The sequence below is a fragment of the Lolium rigidum genome, chromosome 3 (assembly GCF_022539505.1).
Source record: "Lolium rigidum isolate FL_2022 chromosome 3, APGP_CSIRO_Lrig_0.1, whole genome shotgun sequence".
NCBI classification, from domain to species: domain Eukaryota; kingdom Viridiplantae; phylum Streptophyta; class Magnoliopsida; order Poales; family Poaceae; genus Lolium; species Lolium rigidum.
In genome coordinates, this window is record NC_061510.1 from 395025432 (window position 1) to 395050904 (window position 25473).

The 25473-nt window shown below is 45.4% G+C and overlaps 1 protein-coding gene and 1 long non-coding RNA gene across 2 annotated transcripts; one reads left to right on the forward strand and one right to left on the reverse strand.

Annotated features, from left to right (window-relative positions):
• The first annotated feature begins 10645 nt into the window (after positions 1-10645).
• LOC124700840 lies at positions 10646-13336 on the forward strand. Its single transcript, XM_047232906.1, has 3 exons — positions 10646-10980; positions 11144-11364; positions 12680-13336. Exons 1-3 carry the CDS (start codon positions 10680-10682, stop codon positions 13274-13276), a joined length of 1119 nt encoding a protein of 372 aa, XP_047088862.1. The 5' UTR covers positions 10646-10679; the 3' UTR covers positions 13277-13336.
• A 1627-nt stretch (positions 13337-14963) lies between these two features.
• Positions 14964-15897, reverse strand: LOC124700841. Its single transcript, XR_007001843.1, has 3 exons — positions 15781-15897; positions 15506-15581; positions 14964-15077 (listed from the first exon to the last, which is right to left on the reverse strand). It is a non-coding gene; the product is annotated as an uncharacterized LOC124700841 (long non-coding RNA).
• Positions 15898-25473: the final 9576 nt, after the last annotated feature.

Here is a 25473-nt window from a genome sequence, read left to right on the forward strand (position 1 = left end):
CGGGGTAAACTCGTAGGAGCCGAATCGGATCGGACTTCCCAGAGCTGGTGATGGCGGGGCCGATGAAGATGTCGACGACATGATCAGATCTCGCCGATGACCGATCCGGTGCCCGCAGAGTTTCCCACGGACGGCGCCAATTGTCCGGGGTGTTCCTCGACAATGTCCTCCGATTGGGACTTAGGGTTGATGGAATCCTCGCAAGCCGATACGAGGCATCGGTATGCGGACAAACGGGGGAGCGATTTACCCAGGTTCGGGGCCCTCGATGAGGTAAAACCCTTACGTCCCGCTTGTCTCGTTCTTGATTATGAAGAAAATAGTGTTACAATGGGGTGCCGAATAGTTCGGCCGTGATCTCGTCGAGATAGCTAATCGCTAGGGTAACCTAGTTCTAAGCTCATGTTGGCTAAGATCGCTAAGATTGGTTGTGTCCTCGATAGCCCCTCTCCCTGGCCTTTATATAGGTGGCCAGTGTCCCGAGAGGTTTAATCGAGTACGAGTAGGTTTACAATAGATCTATCTCTAATCTTTCCTTCTTCGGCTCTTTCCGTGTCTTGTACTTCAAGTAATCTTTCGCCGCACCGTCCTAGTGGCCCATCTTGTCTTCGAGTACCTTCATGGGCCTCCACCTGGGCCGTATAGGGTAGAGCAATAGTGGTTACCCGAAGGGTAATGCCCACGTCAGTAGCCCCCGAGTGTCTAGCCGAACATAGTTCGGGTAGATACTGAAGCATGTCTTCTTCCGAACTTCTTTTCCTTGATCGTTCTTGCATTTCCTCTGTCTTCTATCGGGTGCGCGTCAGCGCTCCCGATGGGAGTAGCCCCCGAGTCTAGGTACGGATGCTCGCAATCCGTGCGTAGACTCAAGTTGCACCACTCGAACATTTTCTTCTGTCGAAGCTTTTCCCACAAGTCTTTGTAGGTCATCCGATACATTTTCTTTATGCAAGGGATACCGAATAACGTGCCCAACTTTTGTTGGTTAACTGCCGATGGCAAAACAACGTTACCCTACACAGAATCAAGTCCCCGGGCATGATCCTGGAGTGCAAAAAAAAAGTTCTGTCGGGTGCGCGTCCGGCGCTCCCGATGGGAGTAGCCCCCGAGTCTGTGTACAGGCGTTCTACGCCTGAGCGCAGACTTGAATCAAATATTTCCTTTGAATCTTCATTCTGTCGGGTGCGCGGCAGCGCTCCCGATGGAAGTAGCCCCCGAGCCTAAGTGCGGATGCTTGCAATCCGCGCATAGGCTCAAGTCGATCACCCGATCCTTTCTTATCTCTTCGTATGCAATTATTCTCCATGACGTCATTGATGACGTTTTTCTGTCCCCTTGATTTTGACTGATAAGACACGACCTGCCAGCCCTGTTTTCAAGCGATTCCTGCTCCTCTTTACACGGTTAACGAGGCACCTCCTCGATTTCCGCAATCATTAATTGGAGAAAGGCCCTTTTAACAATACGAAACTTTCCTTAAGTTCCCCAAGAGATAAAAAAATCCCTTTCATTCTCCTTTATTCGTCTTCTTCGCCGTTCTTGTTCCTCTCGTGTTCGTAACTGCTCGCGCCGCCACCATTGTCTTCCAATTTCTCTAGATCTCGCAATGGTGAAGAAGAAAAACCCTAGTGCCGCCGCCAGCTCCACGAGCGTCGGTGCCGCCGCCAAATCTTCTTCGATTCTTCCGAAGGAGGTTGCCCCCAATGCTCCTCCTCCAGTTCCGGCGCCGCCGGCGCCACCAAGTTCAGCAGCCAAGCCCGGTGATTGGACAGCCTCGGCCGTCACCAAGCGTGACGAGAAGAGATCCCGAAGCCTGGGACTGATTTCCTCCGATGAGGGGAACGTAATCTTTCCAGGTGCGATTTCTCGACCTAACCCTCCTGCTGGCTTTACCGTGATGTTCCTGTCGTTCTTGTACCGAGGCCTTTCCCTTCCTGTTCACGAATTCCTCCTCCATCTCCTGCGAACTTACGAAATCCAACTGTGGCAACTCACTCCCAACTCAATCCTTCACGTTGCTGTGTTCATTACCCTCTGCGAAGCATATCTGGGCGTTGAACCCCATTTTGGTTTGTGGAAGAAGATCTTTTATGTGAAGAGATACAGCAGTAGCAATGGATCTTTTGTCACCGGAGGAGTAGGATTCGTAGCTCGTTCGGATGTCAATTACTTCAATTTCCCGATGAGAGAGTCCGTGCAAGGGTGGAGATTGAAGTGGTTCTATATCAAGGATTCTTCGTCACCCGAATGCCAGCTCCCTCGCTTCGTCGACGTCCTTGAGGCCAAGCCTAAGAATTCCTAGAAGAACGTTCTCTCTCCCGACGAAAAAGTAGCAGCTGATGAATTGTTTGCCAGATTTCTTCGGATCAAGGAGGTTGACGGGCAAACCATGGTCGGCACAGAAGTAGCGGCAGTGTTTTTGAAACGTCGAGTCCAACCAGTCATGGCTAGGGTTCGCCCAATGTGGTTGTACTCAGGTCCAAAAGATGAGACTAGAATTAATGCTGCCGAATTATCAGAAAAAGAACTGCTCGATGAAGTCCGTCGCCTCACTTTCTTCAGTCAAGAGGATTCGATTCCACTGACATCTCCATATATTCCTTTAGATGCCGATCATCCACCACCAGAGGTAATTTTCTTCCTCAAACTCATGTTATGCTGCTATCGACATATATTACTGTTATTCTCATTTACTTCTCCCTTCGGCAGACCTTCGCGGCCCCCGAAGATTTACATATCTTACCAAATGACACTTCCGAAGGAAGAGGCTCTTCAGAGCCTGTTGACTTTCGTACTGTTGAGCACACAAGCCCATTCAACGAGCCTGATGACCCGATAAATTCTGAAACTGCCCATGCCAATCTCCCCCATCGGCCAGGTGATACTTGCGACACGAGAGGGATCGGTGCGCAATGACGTCGCTGATCACAATGCCTTTGTTGATGCAGCTGCGGAGGAGACCAGGGCTTCTCCTATGAAGAGGTCAATCGGCGGTTTTGCCGACGAAGATGACCTCCTTGATTTGTAAGTGCTTTTCTTCTTATTATTTTCAACTTTCTTGATTTTTTCCAAATTCTTCAAATAACTTGATTAATCGAATCTTCCTTGTAGCGATGATACTTTTACTGAGCCTCCGCCCAAGAGGGCCAAATCTGATGCTGTTTCACCGGCTGCCGCGGCTTCCGAAGCTTCGGCTCTTAAAGCGGCTCCTGTGATGCAGGCGTCGACAGCTTCTTCCCTTTCCAAAGGGAAGGATGCTCCTGCTGCTGCTGCAGCTCCTTCTTCTGTAAGTTTTTGCTGAATCTAACGAGGACCTTTCAGAACATGTTTTTGCTTAACGATCCTTGTCAAACATTTCCTTTTTGCAAGGATCTACGAGGTGTGATATCCTCTTTGGAAGCCTTCGCCTCTCAATTCACCTCTCTAGAGGCGGACAAAATCCGGCTGCAGGAGGAGGCCAAGTCTTCCTCTTCAAAGTTGGACAGTGCCATCAAAAAGGCCGCCATAGCTCACCAGGAGGTCGACTCCCTGAAAGAAGAGCTAAAGAAGCTGAAGGAGCGGCTGAAGGAGGAGGAAGCTCGGACGACAGAAAAAGATGAACTCCTCCGGCAATCTGCCTTGGCCTTGCTTGGTAAGTTCATGCGTCCCATGTAGATCTTTTTTATGGGTCTGCTTCTTCGTCAATGACTTCTTTTTGACTACTTGTAGAAGCTGCCGACATCCCTGCTACTGCCTTGGACAAAGTTCCGAGCAATTCTCCGGCAAACGGTGTGTCGACGGTTCTCGCCGCTCACCAACTCTCCCGGGGGCTCCTTGACAAAGGAAAGGGTGCTCTGGCGCGGATGCACTCGATGATATTCCCCAAGGCTACGCAGGAGAAGACTCTGGGGCAGCTAATCGATGCTTTCGCAATCGACACCAAGGAGGTCATTGAGGTATTCAAGCGTACCTCGCGTACCTATGGCGCCCTTATTGCCTTCCAACTTATGATGGGTTACGGCTTTAAGGCTGACATTGAAGAAATGACTAAGGAGCTGCCGAAAGGAAAAGATGGGCAATCTATTGATCTGAGCACTTTTACGGCGTCTGCCCGTACTTGTGCTCGTCAGCTCCTTGATTTAGTCTCGAGAAAAACATCGGTTGGCCCTAGCCTGTCGACCCAGACTCAGGCTCCTTGATTGTTGTAACATTTTTGCCCTTGGGCTAGCATGGAACATTATTCTGCTATGAGAACTTTAAGTTTGTAATGAATACTATGCCGACAATGTTGCCAGTATGTTTTTATCGTAATATCTTCACTTGTGCTTCTCCTGATAGGGATTGCTTATACCTCTCCCGATGGGAGTTTTGCTGAATGTTTTAATTTGACCATACTATCCTCTTCAACACTGTTGCCTGCAGGTTTTCCTAGTGCCCTCGTTTGTTGATGACTCCTCTGGTGTCGTTCCCGAAAACGATCGGATCCAACAGATGAAGGATCGGATTGCCCAGATGGAGAAAGACCTGTGCAGCACTTATGCCCTGGCCACGATTATCAACAAGAAGAGCGAGACTGCAGCCGACGTGGAGCGGTATGCGCTTACTGAGCTACATAAGGCTACCGAGAGCTTGAACTGTGAGTCCTTTAATCTCTTTATCCTTCGGTTGATAGCATTTTCTCTGATCCTTTTTTGCTTCCTTATCAGTCATAGCTCTGAATCATGCGGAAGAGAGCAAACGGATTCACGATCGTGTGAATGCCTTGGTCGAGTTATCCTCAGCCGAAGAAATTTTCTGGCGAGAACACTCGAAGGCATCGGCTGTCGCACGGTTTCAGGATCGAGTTCAACAGGTCCACCACTTCTTCGACAAATGCTATAGAGCTATGAGGGTGCTTTGGAAGACGATGTTTCCTTTGAACGCAGCTCCCCCCACGCTTCTTGCGTTAATGTCGGAGTTTGGTAACGCCAGGAAGATCCGGGACTTGGTGCGTGCGCAAGTTTTTGCAGGAGCCAAGTTTACGCTTGCTCTTGTACTTGCCCGTTATCCTTCAGCAGGTTTACTCTCGATTGCCAACGTTACTGGACAGTTGGAAGCATTGTACCCGAAGGTGTTGTTGCCCGCGAACATAATTGTCGACAGACTCGAGAGAGATTCGAAGGTACCTGAAGAAAAAGAAACTCCACAAGGGTGATCTCAGGGTTTTAATAACTGTTTGTAAATAGTTTGACAATTTTATCCAAGCGTGTGGATGACGCCTTTTCATTTGGTAGATACATGCATATGTATTTTTACCATGTTATTGTCGTTGGCAAGTTTCAATTTTGAGCGAATCTTGGTTGCTCGTTTTTGAATGTATGTATGTTGGTTGGTTTAGCAAATCATGTGAGTGATCAGCTCGTGTTGCAGGTCTTGCTAAACCTGTTGTGTGCGCAACTTTGCTTTCAACCGTTGTAAATTTCGACAGACACTCCCGAATATTTCGGGTGTAGTGATTCTGTCGATGAGCCCGTTGTTCCTTCATATTTCCATAAGTGAAATATCGAACGTGGGTTGTTGTTTATGTGTATTTCCAGACTCTTTGCTATTTACGGCACTCGTAGAGGCATCTATAGCAGAGGGAAGGGTGAACGTCTTTCTAGCGCTCGTAGAGGCTTTCTGGGGCACGATCTTCCGCCCTGTACTATGTTTGCATAGTGATGGGGCTTAGAAGTTTGTAGTCACTGCAATGCTTTAACAAAGAATCGAAGTTTAAGTTCTTATTGATAAGGTAAGCACGATGCTAGAGGGCGAAAGGGAGAGCCCTGTTTATACTAAAGGAAAAACAAAATAAATGCTGATAAACTGCTTAAGCAAGGAAGGGATTCTTCTCTTCTTCTGGCTTCTTCACCACGTTAGGGGTAGGCGCGACGTTGTTGATTTCACCAGGGGTTTGAGTTGTGACTGCCAGCGTCTTGCTGTTTTCTATGCCTTCTGCGTCATCAACTGCCGAACCTTTGACTGCCGAAGCTTTTGCTGCCAAAGCTCTCGCTGTCGAGGCTTCGCTCGTCGAGGTTTTAAGGGCAAGGTCGGCTGGCTTCTTTTTGCTTCCCCTGTCATCCTTTTCTTCCTTGATTTCACGCAACAACAACTTAGGTGGAGGCTTAATAATTTCTTGCTTGCTCCCAAACTTCGCAGCGATCCTCTGGAAATCGCGGTCGCAACTATCTGAGCGCGAGAAACTTCCATGGACTGTGATGTTTGTCCCTTTGTTGCCAGGCATCTTCAGCTTGAGATATGCATAGTGCGGTACGGCCATGAACTTGGCGTAGGCTGGTCTCCCGAGTATAGCATGATACTGTGACTCCCAGTTCACTACCTCAAACTCGATCTTCTCCTTCCTGAAATTGTCGGATCTGCCGAAGACAACGTTCAGGTAAATTCTTCCAAGAGAGTAACCTGGTTCAGTCGGCAGAATCCCGTGAAAGCAGGTATCTGTTTCTTCCAGCATTCCCATGGTGATCCCCATACTTTTGATTGTGTCGACGAAAATCAGGTTTAACCCGCTCCCACCATCCATAAAGACTTTGCTCATCTTGAATCCCCCTATCTGTGCCTCAACTACCAGGGCAGCGTGTCCCGGTTTCGGTATGGTCATCGGGTGATCTGCTCGACTGAACGTAATGTTCTGAGAGGACCACTCGACGTACTCAGGGATGTTTGCCATGATGCTTTCGGCCAGATTAATTTCTCGGGTGAGCTTCTTCATCTCTCTCCTCGAGACACCCGTTTTGTGGATCATACTCATCTGCCCACGTGGTGGTGGGAACGCCTCGTTGGGTTGATGAGGTTGGGCCTGCTGGACTTGGTGCTGTGGTGGAGGTGGAGGAGGAGGTGGTAGCGGTTGCTGTCCTGACTGCTGGATGAGTTTATGCATGTCGAGGAACTGTCGACAATCCCTGAGAAGGTGGCTTGACTTCGTTTTGCCGTCCTTGGAGTCGACATACGAGTGCAAGTAACATGGGGCGTTGATCTGTTCAGCATAGGGTAACTCGGGAGCCCTCTGTTGCCGTGGCTTATAATTGCCGCGGTTTCCAGAGTTGTTCCGGTTGCCATCTTGTCGATCGTCTCTTCTTTCATCATACCGATCATCATGTCGATCGGAGTATCCTGCGGCTACCAGATTGTTGTCGTCGTAGTTGCGATTTTTCCTCCTTTTGTTCCGATCCCTTCGACTGCCCGAGTCGTGTTTTGGCTGGTCATCGTCTTCGTCGTCACTGCGCTGTCGTGGTCTTCGCACGTTGTCCTCGCCATCAGCCCAACTGTTGGCGATTTCCATCAGTTTGGTGATGGTTTTTGGCTTTTTGCGTCCAAGTTCCTCTATGTAACTTTCGCGTCGGACGCCATCGCTGAAAGCGTCGATTGCTCTGTCTACAGATACATCTTCGGCAACATTTAGGAGTTTGGTGAACCTCCCTATGTAAGAGCGCATCGATTCCTTCTGCTTCTGCTGGCAGCCGCGTAGCTCCTCAATCCCGACGGGTCTTTTGTACGTTGCCTGGAAGTTAGCAACGAAGGCATCCACCAAGTCGTCCCATGATTTGATGGAACCTTTCGGCAGCCCCCTTAACCAAGCTCGCGCTGAGTCCTTTAAGTAGAGCTGCAAGCACTGCATTGCTGCTATCTGGTTCCCTTTATGCAGAATCACAGTCTACAGGTAATCGTCTATCCAGGATCTTGGTTCCTGCTGCCCATCATACTTGGCAGCGTCGGTGGGAGTAGGCTTGAATTTCTTGGGTGGCATCGACTCGCGGATTTTGTAGCTCAAGCAATCGGCTCCCCTTAGTTCACCATCGTACTCTTGATCCTTGTCTGAGGAGTCGCTGTCGTCATCCTTCCTGGCGGCGCGTCGTCGCCTTGCTTTATCGATTCGGCTCTGGGTGATTTCATCCCGGGCATCTCTCGCCCGATGTTTCGAGCCACTGGCCTGCGCCGTGGTTTTCTCCTTCTGCGGGACTAGATTGTTTCCCAATATGGCGAGACTTTCTAGGGCACCGCGATGAGCTTGCGCCATGGATCCTTCGGGGCGTTGGTTGATGAGGTACGCGGCGAGATTAGCCGTTGCTCCCGCAATGTTCTTCGGCCGTGGCATGCCTGCAGTATCCGTGGTCATGAAAGACTTGGTTAGATTCGACGTTATTTCTCTGGCGTCGTCTTCTGAGAGCCTGGATATCCTTGATCGATGTTTTCCCGCCCCAAGAGCACTTCGGGGAGCGCTTCCTTGGGAGGCTCTCCACCGCTCGCTGGATCGTTCTGCCGCGGATAGTCGTCTCTCGAGGGTAGCTTGCTCTCTCGACAGGTGCTCCCGGTTCTTCTCTAGTATAGAGCGGTATGCGTTTAGGGTTCCAACCGAGGTTCCTGCGGGGAGCGGGGTGTTATTGAGTACGGCTGTTCTGGCTGCAGCCCACTCTTCATCCGCGATGGTATAGTCACTGTCACGATTGCTAGCGCTATTTTCGAAGCTCGCCCTCCTGCCGGAACGAGGCGTGCGGTCCCCGTCTCCTCCGTGCCTTGTATTTCCTGTGTTGTTGGCGACGTAGACCTGATGGTGTGCTGTTCTTCGGGTGGTTCTCTGGGCAATGCTGCCGACGCTGTCTTCTCCTGACGAGTATCGGGCATTGCAGATGAACGGTGTGTCGCTTGATCCCAAACCGTGCCTGGCGTCGTAGTTCGAGCAGTAGTAGGAGGTTAGTTCTGAAGACATGGGTTCGTCGGATCCCACCGACATTGATGACGCTGAACGGGGGGTCAAAGGCGCGGGCGAGCTCATCCACTCTGTCAGGCCAGCCAATAGGTCGAGCGATGACGACGCGCTAGGACTCATTGATCCGGAGGTGGGCGACTCTAGCAGCTGGAGGATTCCCTCCGTGTTGACGTTGTAGTGGACTGTGCCGATGGTCATCTCCATGTTTCCTTGCAGATCTGAGAAGTTCGAGCGAGAAGAATCGCTATGCGGGGTGAACTCGTAGGAGCCGAATCGGATCGGACCTCCCAGAGTTGGTGATGGCGGTGCCGATGAAGATGTCGATGACATGATCAGATCTGCCGATGACTGATCTGGTGCCTGCAGGTTTCCCACAGACGGCGCCAATTGTCGGGGGTGTTCCTCGACAATGTCCTCCGATTGGGACTTAGGGTTGATGGAATCCCGCAAGCAGATACGAGACATCGGTACACAGACAAACGGGGGAGCGATTTACCCAGGTTCGGGGCCCTCGATGAGGTAAAACCCTTACGTCCTGCTTGTTTGTTCTTGATTATGATGAAAACGGTGTTACAATGGGGTGCCGAATAGTTCGGCTGTGATCTCGTCGAGATAGCTAATCGCTAGGGTAACCTAGTTCTAAGCTTCCGTTGGCTAAGATCGCTAAGATTGGTCCTGTCCTCGATAGCCCCTCTCCTGGCCTTTATATAGGTGGCCAGGTCCCGAGAGGTTTAGTCGAGTACGGGTAGGTTTACAATAGATCTATCTCTAATCTTTCCTTCTTCGGCTCTTTCCGCGTCTTGTACTTCAAGTAATCTTTCGCCGCACCTTTCTAGTGGCCCATCTTGTCTTCGAGTACCTTCATGGGCCTCCACCTGGGCCGTATAGGGTAGAGCAATAGTGGTTACCCGAAGGATAATGCCCACGTCAACCTCCTAAATGCATGTATGCAAATATAAGATTAGGAAGAGACCTGCTTCAGTGGTCCATGCAAAACCAAACTCGTGTAACTCAGAGGGGTAACAACAAATCTCAGCAAACACACCATCCACAGCGAAGAGGTATCGGCAAATCTCGGTCTTCTTTTTGTTCTAAGCAGAGGTGAGTTTCAGAGGGCGCGGGCCACTGAAGCACATGCCAATTAGGAAATGTTGCATCAATTATTTTAAAACTAAGACGACTTTTTAGCATATATCACCACTGAACCAACATCTGATTATTTTTACCAAAGATTTCATTTTTTTCACGTGCTAGGCATTCTCAAAAAGGCGTCCCAGATGTTATCTGGTTCAAATAGAACATCTATGCATGTTCTTTGCGATCAAACAAGGAAAAAGTGCCTTGAATACTTTAAAACTAAAACCCACTTTTCTTCATATATTCATATTTATAAGATTAGAGTTTGCGGTGGTTTTTCCCTATCGAAAATTGCCTCCTCAAGGCCTATAAATTAATTTCGACGGTTATAATACATTCCATTATACGTAGTAGACTAACTTATCACCATCTTTTGATTAGTTTATTTGGTTTGTATATATTTTGAGATAACATCTTATTTGCACAAACATGGAACTACAATAAGTAGACGAGACAAGTATTTAAAAATGTGATAAATTTTTTTATGCCAATGCAGAGCTTTTTAATTTCCGTAGCAACGCACGGGCATTCAACTAATATATATAGATTGTTCTAAAAAAAAACTAGTATATATAGATTACAAGTCAATATTTATACTAGTATTTTTTAGGTAACGAATCCTTTGTCCGAAGCGTGGCTGGGCCGAGGATGAGCCCAACCCGATGGGGGTCGCCGGCCTGCCCTGGCTATTTAGGCTATCCAACCGCCCGCCCCGAGCCCGAGGATACGAGAGGAGAGGGACGCTAGGGTTTCCTCGCAGAAAAAAGCGGCGGCGAGGGTTGCGAAAACTACCCGAGGTGCGTGCCATAGTGAGATTGAGATGGATTCGAGGAAGGGGAAATCCAAGGTGCAGATGGATGCGGAGGCGACAATCAAGGACACGGCAGCTGGGAAGGGGGTGACACATCAAGAGCGCAAGTCGAAGAAAAGGGTACCTGCGACGAAAAAGAAGCTGGATGAACCGATTGTGAGGAAGATGATGGACAGCACAGTGAAGGTAACGCGGCGCCCGGCGCCAGAATACAAGTTGACAAGTCCTGTCTTCGAGGAAGATCGCAGCGAGTTCAACGGCATGTGGATGCAAACATGGGGCGATCTGATCAAATCCATGGATGAAAAAAGTAAGTACTCTACGAATTGTGTTTCTTAACTTTCTTCTTCTTATTAGATGGATATCTGTCTAATAATATTCTTATCCTATGGATGGAGGAGGTAGCTAGATACCAAAAATTGGTGCATCGAGTCCCAATCGAAATCTCACATGAATAACTACATGTGATGCAGCGACTATCCGCAGCGTGCGTTATGCGGATGTTGATTCCCCAGAGGTGCCCGCCGGCCCCATCGACACTCTGCAGTTCTTCGAAGTCAAAATCTCAGAGATCTCAGGTTTAAAGTGGCCACTGCAAGTGTATGGTTTTGTCGCCGCACGTGATATGGTGGATTACAAGCGCAATATGATCTTCGAGCGCGAAAGGGATAACTGCCAGATCATCAGTGAGGGGGTTCGTATCGTTGCCTCTAACCCCTTGTCTGTACTTCGATAATTATTACTGTTTGGTCTGGTCTTCAGCTGAGTCTTCATACTTAACTGATAGTATTGTTGTTGATTTGAGTTTGAATACCTTTTGGGCTTTAACTATAATGGCTAGTAGTAATCCATATAGCAACCCAGACATATTAGCTTGCAAAATACAAGGTACAAATTTCATGCGTAGACTAGTTTCTTAAGAACAAAACTGTGATTAAACACTTTCGAAAATGCATGGTATAAACTAATTCCTGATGCAACCTCTCAGTTAGGCTTGTTTCAATGAACATCTTAGCTCCTGTAAAGTCTACAAGGAAATTTTACGGTAGGAACAACTCTAGCGATTGGACTGGAATGAATAGTAACAATAGCTCATATCTGAGCTATGAACATCATATGTGCTTGCCATCATCAGTAATTCAAATACTAACTAAATCACCTTGAGCTGGTATTTCCAAGTTAAAATAGAACTCATAATAAACCTGAATTTTACTCATTATGGGATTTGATTAATTTGCAGTTATGTTAACTGTGCAGTTAGAACGAAGATTTGGTTGGCTCAACTTAAATCATGATCTGTTTAGATGGGAGAGTGTAGAGGTTTACGGTTAAGTGTATCCAACTATAATTTTTTCACTTATATGGCCAGTACATATGCACATGGAACAAAAATAAAAATTTGGTAACCAAATATGATTCAAAGCCACATCCATAAGTGGATAATCTCAGTTGGAGAAGTACATGTAAGACATACTTCTAAGGAAATTATCAATTTCTGAAAGTAAATGGCATAATAAAAGTATACAACCAGGAGATCAGATGGCAGTCAACCTTATGATTCTGAATTCCCTCTTAAGGTTGTGATTTCATAACCTGTGTCTACGTCTTCTAGTCTGGAAGTTCTTATCTGGGTGAAGTCTCCATTCTTTTTCAATGTCAACTTGGTTACCTGATTCTTGACTCCTTTCTTGATAAGTCCAGGCCCTTTACTCCAAGAATGCTCCTTAAGTTGACTTTTGAGGCTATTGGATCCCTTGGATCTGATTTTTGTATCTGACTGTTGTGTCTCTTGTAAATTTGCTTTAAAAGGTTTTAGCCTTGTTTTGAAAGTACTTTTTTCAAGCCACAGATGTCGATTTGAGTTATTCTATAATTATGTTCCCCTTATGACTTGATCACATATCGATGGACACTTAATTTATCAGAATCTAAGTTACTTCTTGTGTTCCACTTTAGTTCTGTCAAGGGTTTTAAGACACTAGTATTTACTTGATTAATTTTGCATGCAGTTTCCATACCTAGCACTGACTGGTCCTGCACGAGCTGTTGTGCTGGTTGATCCCGTGTACTTTGAGGTTGACCTCAGAGTGAAGGGAACTGGGCAATCTGAGGATCAAGAGCTAATCTTCGTAGCTAGTTCGTTCAGGAATATTCATCCGCTTGATTCATCCATCTTCAAATGTGTCTACACCAGCAATATCAGCACACTGGAGTTGACATTTGGCCACATCATGAGGTCAGTAGAGGCCTCAGTCAGTATGAAAGTCATCAATGGGTCATGGCCAGATGGTTTCAGAGGATCTTTTGCTGCAAGAACTGCCAGTATAAATGACATGCCAATTGGGCTTGTTTATATCGGTGATAATTTTAAGCTGCCTCTTGCTGATGATGGTGAGGTCAAGCTTCACCGCCATGTTGTTTGTGCTGAAATTAAAGATGGAGAGCATCTGGAAGTTTCTGTCAGTGCGTCTGGTCTTGATGGTCAACTATTAGAAGACGGTCTGTATTTTACACCTCAGCAACGTGGTAAACTCAAAGGTACACTTAATGTTAGTTCCTGTGAGATTGAGGTCACTGTTACCTGGTCCCTTATCAGGTGGTGCTAAGAGGAATCTGACTTGACTCGTGTCTGGGCGAGTTGGCTGTCCAAGTTCTATATGTTTGAAGTGTGTTATGTTGTATTAGCGTAACGACAATGCATAATAGTACATAATGTAGCTTGTATGGACAAAAGTTGGATATGTTGTCGTTCAGTATTTTAAGTTGAGCAAATCTGTATTAAAGGTGGCTTTGATTTGAGTTTGGTACAGCCAATTTTCTGGTTCAGCTTCTGGTTCCAATTTCTTGGGATAAATGCTGAAATCTGAACCAATACAGGTTTCAACCCCAATCAATGTGTTTTTAGAAAAACTGATGCAACTTTATTAACAAGCAATCTGGTGCCATCGTGCAGCTGTAGGAGGTGAACAAAATGCCCATCTTGGTATGGTGTAAAAATCTTGAAAAAATGGGTCATTCTACAATGCACTGGCGATGCAGGTTCCTTTCCAGGGGTCACTTCTCCATCAAAAGCATCTCCAGCGGATGCCCTAGAGGGATAACAAATAGATTTTGCTCCTTTAAGTGGCAACTATCTGATCCCTAAAACGGTTTATAGACTCAACCGTATCGAATATAGTTTCCCCATCCCGCTGCCCACCCAAAGCTCCCCTGCTTGCACTGCACTGTCAGCGTCATAGCCCACACCCTGTAGTCTCCGCATACCTCCTGCCTCACTCTGACTTGCTTGTCGGAGGCTGCCGCCGCCTAAATCGAGCTGCCATGTCGTTCACTGGAAACTCCAACCAGGCGTTTAGGCAAAAGAAAAGTAGCGGAGGGAATGGATTGGATATCTGATCTACCGGAAATATGTTCCTAATAAAAAGAAAAAGAAAGAGGTTCCTGTCTAAATCCATCCCGATTCACTAATTTCTAGCGCATAAAAACAGAGTAAGATTCCCCACCTGCAAAAGCTCTGCCATGATTGACTTCTGAGACCCCATGCAATGGCCGACCGTCTCCAATCCTGCCGCCCCGGTCAATCCGTCGGAGATGGTGTGTGGCCTTGGGTTGGGGCCGCACACAATCGCCACTGTTCGATCCGTTGTTGTCGTGTGTGGCACGTACATGGAGATGGAGGAGCCCGAGCTGATCTCCGCACAAGCTCTCACATCGTAGCAGTGTTGGAACCGGCGGTGGCGTCCTTCCTTCCCCATCCCGAGGACGCACCAATGCATTCGGCACAATACTTACAAAGGTATTGTTTGCCTTTGTTTGTCGGAAAATCAAATCTGATCTCGGGTGCATATGCACCCGGTATGTATAAAACATATTTCCAAACCGTAAAAAATTTAGGAAAAAAATTTAGCATGTAGAGGGACATGTTCTATGTGTGCACGTAAATTTTCACCTAAAACCAACATTTTTTGTACCCTGTGTAAAAAAGGCAAATAATGCCTCAAAGAATAGACTATTTTAGCACCTAAGATTTGTCTTTTTTGCACAAGGCATGAAACATATCGGTTTTTGCTGAAACAACTTTGTAAGCATGTAACATGTCAAGGTATACACAAAGAATTTTTATTTGTATTTTTCTAACATTTTTAAATATATTTAATATGCGTTTCAAATAAAGGGTGCATATGCACCCGGGTGTAGAAACACCCTGTCGTTTGTTCTTTTGAATGACTAGTAAGCGTGCACGTGCAACGCACGTCTCAATTAACATAATCATGTACATGTAAATACATATATCAACTAATCCATAGTGAGGGCGTTGTCCAGGAACTGAGGCACTCGCTGACCAGCATGCATCCTCAAAGCTTGAAGAAAATAGGGTAGTCCTCCTTGGCGACTTTAGGTGGTAACCTTGTTGTCGGTATCATTAGTCGGCTGTCAGCTTAGTAAACCAGAAAATTTATAAAAGCAAAGATTTATATATGAAGACAATAAACCAGCAAATTTATAAAAACAAAGATGTATATATGAAAGACAATAAACCAGCAAATTTAGAGATGTACGTTATCATAAAATCGTTCTTTGTTCCGAAATAGCAAGCCTATAATCACAAGCGGATGTACATATGCACAATTTGGAAAATAAAAAGCTTCACATGGCTTCAGAGCTTTAGATTTCTCTTATTTTTAGGTCACCACATATCTCATTTACTCTAGTATCAGACCAGAAAACATGCTTAAACATCTTCACCACGGTCATGTAAAACAAATCGTTGCAAGCATATTGTCAAGTGTAATCAGTATGTAAGCTGCAGAAACATATGAGACATTTGGGCATACGTGCTTCAGCCACTATGTTGTGTATGTTCAGTAGTTGTCGGATTGGCAGCCCCATCTGCCAATGTGTTCAGTAGGTCTATTGCAAATTAGAAAAGAGAAACCTTTGTAAAATTCAGTAAAGCCATTGTGAGTACGTTATTTTATATTTCCAATCAAGATTGTCATATAAATTTTGCGGCTAAGTAATACTACTGTAGCACTTAGCATAATAAAATGTGAACAGAATAAAATATTTAAAAAACAATAATGATGCTACATATCAACATGAAATTGACCTGTAAATAAGCCATTGTATTGGCAGATTTCAACCACTATGTTGTCTATGTTCAGTAGTTGTCGGATTGGCAGTCCAATCTGTCAATGTGTCGAGTAGTTGTCGGATTGGCAGTCCAATCTGCTAATGTGTTCAGTAGGTCTGTATTATAAATTCGAAAAGAGAAATCTTTGTAAAATTCAGTAAAACCATTGTGAGTACGCTATTTTATTATATTTCCAATCAAGATTGTCATATAAAATTTTGTAGCCAAAAAACGCACCTGAAATATAGATACTACTGTAGCCCTGCTTCAGTAGATATGTTTTATATGTTCAGTAGTTGTCGGATTGGCAGCGCCAATTGCCGATGTGTTCAGTAGGTTTGTATTGGGAATTTGAAAGGAGAAACCTTTGTAAAATTCAGTGAAATTTTGTGGCTAAAAGAACGCACCTGAAAATTAAATACTAATGTAACCCTTCGCATAATAAAATGTCAACAGAATAAAATATTTAAAATAAATAATGATGCTACATATCACCATGAAATTGACCTGTAAGTTAAGCCATTGTATTTGCAGATTTCAGATTATTATGTGTACCACAATATTTAACAGCTATGGACAAACTTGCTTCAAAATCTGCAGGCAGCAACTCATCTTCTAATATGATAATGCGCACTCAAGTGTCGCTTCTGGAAGAATCTTGATTGGCATTTAACCAAACGAACAAAGACAGACGTTAGCTTTTCCAATTCTATATCCGAAACATGATTTTGAACATCCAGACTGAAAGCGTGTATCAAAATCCAAAATTTACCGGAGAAAGTAATGTCAAGCGCATAGCAGCGTGGGATTTAACTCACATATACTTGTCGTAATGAGTGCCATGCTTGAGAATCTCAGTGTACTTGTTGGTCCCTGTCTCCCTGGAAAGCCATATTTCTCCAGTCAATCTCTCCTACAAAAGATTTAAGAAAAGAAAAGAAAAAGAGAAAAGATTTGAAGCATCCTTAGTGAACTCTGAAGGAAAACAAAGATTCCGAAATACAAAGTAACTCTTGCTTGACACTCTCATAGCACAGGCAGTAGATTACGACATATGTTTCACCTTAATTTCATCATATCCTAAGTTTTGACCACAGCTAAGTATGTACAAAAAAATCAGCATTCCATGTATAAATTTGCAATACAAAAACATGCCACCCATATGTCAGAGTTTAGAACACATGACCTCTTGCAGCTGTACTGCTGTTGGGTGACTTCGAGTTGTCCAGTAGATGGAGTATCACATTAGCTGTTTTTTTTCTCTCGAGAAAACGCAAAGGACCTTTGCGCTTCATATCATTGAAAAGAGAGAGTTTAGGTTACAAGCCCCTAGGGATAGCAAAAAGACAAGCGAAAAATGCCTAGTGCACATCCCAACTAGCCGGCAGCACAGCCCGTAGGCCGAGCGCCCCTGCCCTAGCCCAATCGGTAGCTTCCTCCTTGATCATGGAAAGAAGAGCCTGCGTCGACGGTCGAGCTCTGTTGAAGACACAATCGTTCCTGTGTTTCCAGAGCATCCAAGGGATCAGCAAAGCGGCCGAAGCAAAACCCTTGCGGAGGGGTTTCGGGAGGGCCGGCCTGGTGGTGGTGATCCAATCGGTCGGGGAGGCGAGTCCGAGTCTCGCAGGGCATCCTCATCCAAGCGAGCGCCTCGTGCCAAACTTGCTTGACAAAGGGGCAGTCGATCAGGAGATGGTGCATGGTCTCAGGAAGCTGGTCGCAGAGTAGGCATCGGGGATGGTGGGGTAGGCCACGTCTAGCAAGCCGCTCGGCAGTCCAACAACGATCTTGCAGGGCCAACCAAAGGAAGAGTTTGACCTTCTGTGGAGCCCAAGTCCAACAGATGTGCTTGGCGGCCGGGCATGCTATCGCTCCTTGGAAAGTGGCGAGGTAGGCGGATTTGGCGGAGTAGATTCCGGACCCAGTCCACTTCCAGCGCAGGTGATCAGGGTCCTGGCTAAGGAGCGTTCCCTCGACCCTCTACCAAAGCTGCAGATATTCGCCAATTTCCTGGATGCCAAGCGTGCCATGGATGTCCCTCGCCCATCTGTTGTCATGCAGCCCGTCCGCAACCGTGCGTGATTTGCGGCGACGCTTAGGGATGCACGCGTGGAGCGATGGTGCGATTTCCTTGACTGACTGTCCATCAAGCCATCGGTCGTCCCAAAACTTAGCGGTGTGGCCGTCGCCAAGTATCATCGTCGTGGATGCGAAGAACAAGGCCCGCTCCTGGTCCGTAAACTGGAGATCCAGGCCATGCCAGGCCCGGCGAACGTCGGTCTGGCTGAACCACATCCAGCGTAGGCGAAGAGCCATGCTCGTCTGCTCCAGATCGTGGACACCCAAGCCACCAAGGGGAATAGGTCGGGCAACACGCTGCCAGTTGACATGGCAATGTCCGCCATTGGCTGCAGCCCTCCCCGCCCACAGGAAACCGCGCTCGATCTTGACGATTAACCTGAGGGTCTTCTTGGACGGCGCGAGGACGAGCAGCTGGTGGATGGGGATGGCTCCCAGGACTGATTTGACCATGGTGAGGCACCCAGCCTTGTCCATGAGATTGGCCTTCCAACTGGGCAGTCTAGCCGCAACCCGGTCTACCATTGGCTGCATCTGGGCGCTCGTAGGCTTACGGATGGTCAAAGGGATTCCCAGGTAGGTGATGGGCATCTCGACCACCGGGCACGTGAGTAGGTCGATGGCGGCTTGTACTTCCTCCGGGGCGCAGCGAATGAGCGTGGCGGTGCTCTTTCCGTAGTTGACGCCAAGGCCAGATGCGTGTCCAAAGAGGTCGAGCATGGCTTTGACGACCTCAATCTCGTCCTGGATCGGGTGGCAGAACATGATCACGTCGTCCGCATAAAGCGATATCGATGGCAGCATGCGCCGAGGGTGGAGCTGGCGTAGCACACCAAGCTCAGTGGCGCGGCGAAACAAGCGTCCTAGAGAGTCGACGGCGAGGACGAACAGCTGTGGGTACAGCGGGTCGCCCTGGCGGAGTCCGCGTCGATGCCATATGGCCGGCCCTGGCTGCCCGTTGATCATCACTCTGGTGTTTGCGGAGGTGAGCAGGATGGCCAACCAATCGAGGAAGCGGTTTCCAAAACCGTAGTGCCTCAGAACCTCAAAGAGAAAGGGCCAGGCCAGCGAGTCGAAAGCGCGGGCGAGGTCCAACTTAATGAGCAAGCGCGGTTCTCCAAGCTGGTGAAGGAGGCGGGCAGACTGTCGCACCAGGACGAAGTTGTCGTGGAGGCTACGACCAGCGATGAACGCGTTCTGCACAGGGCTGACAAGCTTGTCGAGCTTGGGTGCGAGGCGCAGGGATAGGACCTTGATGACCCACAAGTATAGGGGGTGTATCGTAGTATTTTCGATAAGTAAGAGTGTCGAACCCAACGAGGAGCAGAAGGTGTTGACAAGCAGTTTCGATGAAGGATTCACTGTAAATGCTCACAGACAAGTATTCAGGGGTTTTTGATATAGCAGATGAATAAAGTACTAGTAAGTAAAATGCGAGAGAAATAATTGCAGCGAGTGGCCCAATCCTTTTTAGCACAAAGGACAAGCCGGTTTGTTTACTTATAATGACCAAACGTTCTTGAGGACACACGGGAATTTAGTCTAGTGCTTTCGCTTCATATAGCTGATTAATCTTCATTGTTTTGATAAGTGTTGTGTGGGTGAACCTATGCTAATGCACCGCCCTTCCTAGGACTAATACATACTTGTGATTATACCCCTTGCAAGCATCCGCAACTACAAGAAAGTAATTAAGATAAATCTAACCACAACCTTAAACTCTGAGATCCTGCTATCGCTCCTGCATCGATACCAACGGGGGTTCAGGTTTCAGTCACTCCGGCAACCCCGCAATTAGCAAACGAGTACAAGATGTATTCCCCTAGGCCCATAAAGGTGAAGTATCATGTAGTCGACGTTCACATGACACCACTAGAAGAATAACACCACAACTTAAATATCATAACATTGAATATTACTCAACCATAACTCACTACTAACATTTAGACTTCACCCATGTCCTCAAGAACTAAACGAACTACTCACGAGACATCATATGGAACATGATCAGAGGTGATATGATGATGAATAACAATATAAACATAAACCTTGGTTCAATGGTTTCACTCAATAGCATCAATAACAAGTAGAAATCAATACCGGGAGAGTTTCCCCTATCAAACAATCAAGATCCAACCCTAATTGTTACAGTGGTGACGAGGTGCAGCGGTGGAGACGTCGGCGATGATGATGAAGATGGTGGTGATGATGATGGAGATGATGTCCAGCTCGATGACGGTGATGATGGCGTCGATTTCCCCCTCCGGGAGGGAATTTCCCCGGCAGATTTCAGCCTGCCGGAGAGCTCTTTTCTCTCTGGTGTTTTCCGCCCCGCAGAGGCGGCTTTGACCCTTCGCGACTATCCTCTGGAGGTTAGGTTTTCAGGACGAAGAAGTACGCGAAGGAGAGGAGGCCAGAGGGGGCTGTGGGCCCCCTCCCCACATGGCGGCGCGGCCAGCGTAGGGCCCGCGCCGGCCTGTGAGGGGGGCCCATGGCGGCCCTCCTCGGCTCCTCCTTTTGGCTCCCTTCGTCTTCTGGAAAAATAGGATTTTTCATATAATTTCCGTCAATTGTTGATCTTCCGAAATATTGCATTCTGACGGCGCTTTTTCTAGCAGAATCCTGACTCCGGTGCGCGATCCTCCAATAATCATGAAACATGCAAAATAGATGAAATAACATAAGTATCATCTCCAAATATGAAATACATCAATGAATAACAGTAAATTATGATATAAAATAGTGATGCAAAATGGAGGTATCAACTCCCCCCAAGCTTAGACTTCGCTTGTCCCCAAGCGAAACTGAACTCGGTAAACAGGACCACATGTTTATGGAGTGAAGAGTCGATAAATAAAATACGGACAAGAAGCATCATATTAATTCACACAAGACATTCTAGTGAACAACTTCCTCATATAATTCAACTTGAAACAAGTAGAAGGTAATCACAAATAAAGGTGCATAAGAAATCATAATTGGTAATGGCAAACTTCGTTCTTGGTCAGAGAACAATTAACAGATTATGTTAAAGCTTATATGGCACAACTTGCATACTCAATCATAATGATCTCCTCGTAATCATTGATAACTTTCAAAGCTATATTCATTTAGATAAAACTTGTACTAAACAAGGAAGAGTAGAAGGCATGATGAAATAGATCACAATATAAATGGTTTGATCGCAACAACTCAAATGCTTGCTTGAGATGGAGGGAAATAGGTTTACTGACTTAACATAAAGTAAAGGACAGGCCCTTCGCAGAGGGAAGCAGGGATTAAATCATGTGCTAGAGCTTTTTCAATTTTGAAATCATAAAGAGCATAAAAGTAACATTTTGAGAGGTGTTTGTTGTTGTGAACGAATGGTAGCGGGTTCTCTAACCCCCTTGCCAGACAAACTCTCGAAGAGAGGCTCCCATAAAATTTTATTTTTAGTTGACACTCCTTCCAACCTTTGCTTTCATGAACCACGGCTAACCGAATCCTCGGGTGCCTTCCAATCATTCTCATACCATGAAGGAGTCTCTTTTTATTTTGGTTTTATTTAGATGAAATTCCTCCCCTCCTTTGCTTTCTCAAGCCATGGCTAACCGAGTCCTCGGGTGCCTTCCAACAATCACATACCATGGAGGAGTGTCTATTTGTAAAATTATGAAAGTTAATTAATCGGGGCTAGGAACCGCATTGCCAGCTCTTTTTTGCAAAATTATTGGATAAGCGGATGAAGCCACTAGTCCATTGGTGAAAGTTGCCCAACAAGATTGTAAGATAAAACACCACATACTTCCTCATGAGCCATAAAACATTGACACAAATAAGAGATATTAAATTTTGAATTGTTTAAAGGTAGCACACGAAGTATTTACTTGGAATGGCATAAAATATCATGTAGTAGGTAGGTATGGTGGACACAAATGGCATAGGTTTGGGTTAAAGTTTGGATGCACGAGAAGCATTCCCTCTCGGTACGAGGTTTTGGCTAGCAAGGTTGATTAGCAAGCATAAGAGATGAGGGAAACAAACAAATATACATGTGATAGAAACAATCATGCATCTTCCTTATAATCACAAACAATTTTAACTTCAGAATAATAAGCTAAGAGCTAACAAGAAAGGAAGACAATGAAACAACTACATGTATCTCTCTTTTCTACTTAAACCTCAAAGTGTTGTTGCAATTGACCAATGCTAAGTTTGCCAAAACCAAATAGATTTACTCAATGCTCCCAAAGTGATACCAATACTAATAACAAGATTAATCATATAATAGAGATTGCAAACTAAAATAACATGTGCAATATGTAAATGATAAGACTTCTCATTAATATTCCATAACGATAACTCACACCAAGGGATACATAGACAACCAACTAAAGGAGAGATACTTCCACACTGCAACCCATCTTATATGATAACTTCGATACTCATGATATGACACTACTTGATAGTAAAAAGTAAAAGATAGTGATGATGTGATACCGCAGCACTCCCCCAAGCTTGGAACAAATCAAGGGGATGCCAATACCGATGATGAATTACTCCTTCGGCGGTGGTGGTGATGAATTCTTCCCATCATCAGACTTCCAAGGAAGAGGCTCTCCATCAACAAACGACATCTTGGTCTCGGGAATCCTGAAACTAGCAGCATAGCTTATGTGTTTAAACCTGTTTTCATACTCACAATTTTGATTCTGAACATCATAGAGTTGAGCTTGGAGTTTGTTGGTGGTGTCGTGAAGCGAGAGGATGTCGTCCCACAGCTTTGCAGTCTCCTTCTTGTGTCCATCAATAAGTTCAGACACAATCTTGTGGAAGATGTCCACTTCACGCTCAGCCATCTTCTTGTAGTTGAAGACCTCTTGTTCTAGCTTCTCCATCCTGTCTTCCAAGCTTCCGTCTCCTTTAGGACCCTGGACATCTTTGATCTGCAACTCTCTATCAACGAGTAGCAACTCCTTGGGGTACATCTTCAGCTCGTTCATGTACGGGTTGACGACGTCCTCAAAGAAGCTGTCCTTCGGAGTTCCCGACGAAGACATGATGGCTCTAGATCCGAAGCAGATCTTGGCAGAAAACAGCTCGAAACAAAACACGTCGAGAAAACGATACACGGACCTCCAGGGGTCCGGGGGATTATATAGCAGGAATTTTTACGGCATAAGGAAAGTACCAGGTCGAACCAGAGTCGGAGCGGGGCAAGAGAGAGCCACCTCATAGGGCGGCGCGGCCAGGCTGGGGCCCGCGCCGGCCTATGGGGGCACGCCCTCGTGCGTCTCCTCCACTCCGTTTCGATCTCGTAATTTTTCATATTTTCCAAAAACAGCAAAACATTTTTCGGAAAGTAAAATGCGGAATTTTTATTACCAGTACTGTTACCTATTCAAAGTCGAACTCTGCCGGACTGTCAATTTGACCTTTGATGAAAGCCTCCGGTGTCACAACTCGAATAACATCAACATCTTCATTATAAGAATCTCCAGAGATATAATGCTTGAGTCTTTGTCCATTCACCACTTGTGTGGCATCGCCTTGGAGAGAACTAATTTTAATTGCTCCTGAATGATACACCTCCACAATGATATATGGTCCTTCCCATTTCGAGAGTAATTTCCCTGCAAAGAATCTGAGACGAGACCGATACAATAGGACTTTATCCCCAACATTAAATTCTCTTTTGATAATTCTTTTATCGTGCCATTTCTTAACTTTCTCTTTAAAGAGTTTAGCATTTTCATAAGCTTCACTTCTCCATTCATCTAGAGAACTCAATTGTAGCAATCTCTTTTTACCGGCAAGTTTAGGATCTTTATTTAGTTCTCTTACAGCCCAATAAGCTTTGTGCTCTAGTTCTAAAGGTAAATGACAAGCTTTTACATAAACCATTTTATGTGGTGACATACCCATGGGATTTTTATAAGCAGTTCTATAAGCCCATAGTGCTTCCTTCAATTTACTAGCCCAATTCTTTCTAGATTTATTAACAGTCTTTTGCAAGATAGATTTAATCTCTCTATTTGATAATTCTACTTGCCCACTAGTTTGAGGATGATAAGCAGAAGCAATTCTATGATTAATACCATATTTAGCAAGAGTTTTTCTAAAACCACCATGAATAAAATGAGAAACTCCATCAGTCATAAGATATCTAGGAACTCCAAATCTAGGAAAAATAATATCTAAAAGCATTCTTACAGTGGTCTCACCATCAGCACTTTCTGTGGGTATGGCTTCCACCCATTTAGTAACATAATCAACAACAACAAGTATATGAGTGTTACCTTCTGAAGAGGGCAAAGGTCCCATGAAGTCAAATCCCCAACAATCGAATGGTTCAATAACAAGAGTATAATTCATAGGCATTTCATTACGTCTGGAGATATTACCAACCCTTTGACATTCATCACAGGATAAAATAAACTTCCTTGCATCTTTGAAGAGAGTTGGCCAATAAAAACCTGATTGTAGAACCTTTTGCGCGGTTCTATCTCCGGCGTGATGTCCTCCATAAGCACTACCATGACATTTACTCAATATATCTTGTTGTTCATATTCGGGAACGCATCTTCGCAGAATACCATCCACTCCTTCTTTATATAAGTGTGGGTCATCCCAAAAATAATGCCTCAAGTCATAAAAGAATTTCCTTCTTTGCTGAGCTGAAAAGGTTGGAGGCAAGTACTTGGAAACAATAAAATTAGCATAATCAGCATACCAAGGACTATCTCGCGAGCTCACCTTTATTACATCCAATTGTTCATTTGGAAAACTATCATTAACAGGAACATGATATAAGCAATATTTTCCAATCTAGACAAATTATCAGCAACAGGATTATCAGCTCCTTTCCTATCTATAATATGCAAATCAAATTCTTGCAACAGAAGCACCCATCTAATAAGCCTTGGCTTAGCATCTTTCTTTTGCATTAGGTATCTAATTGCAGCATGATCAGTATGAATTGTAACTTTTGAATCAACAATATAGGATCTAAACTTATCACAAGCAAAGACTACAGCTAACAATTCTTTTTCAGTTGTAGCATAATTTCTTTGAGCAGCATCAAGGGTTTTACTAGCATAATGAATAACATTCAATTTTTTATCTACTCGCTGTCCAAGAACAGCGCCTACAGCAAAATCACTAGCATCACACATAATTTCAAAAGGTAAGTTCCAATCAGGAGGTTCAACTATAGGAGCAGTTGTTAAGGCTTTCTTTAGAGTTTCAAAAGCTTCCTTACAATCATCATAAAAAACAAAAGGTACATCTTTTTGAAGAAGATTAGTAAGAGGTTTTGAAATCTTGGAAAAGTCTTTAATAAACCTCCTATAAAACCCAGCATGACCAAGAACACTACGAATACCTTTAACATCCCTGGGATAGGGCATCTTCTCAGTTGCTTCAACTTTAGCTCTATCAACTTCAATACCTCTCTCAGAAATTTTATGTCCCAATACAATTCCTTCATTAAGCATAAAGTGGCATTTCTCCCAATTAAGAACAAAGTTAGTTTCTTCACATCTCTGCAAAACTTTATCAAGGTTCCGCAAGCAATTATCAAAAGAATTCCCATAGACAGAAAAATCA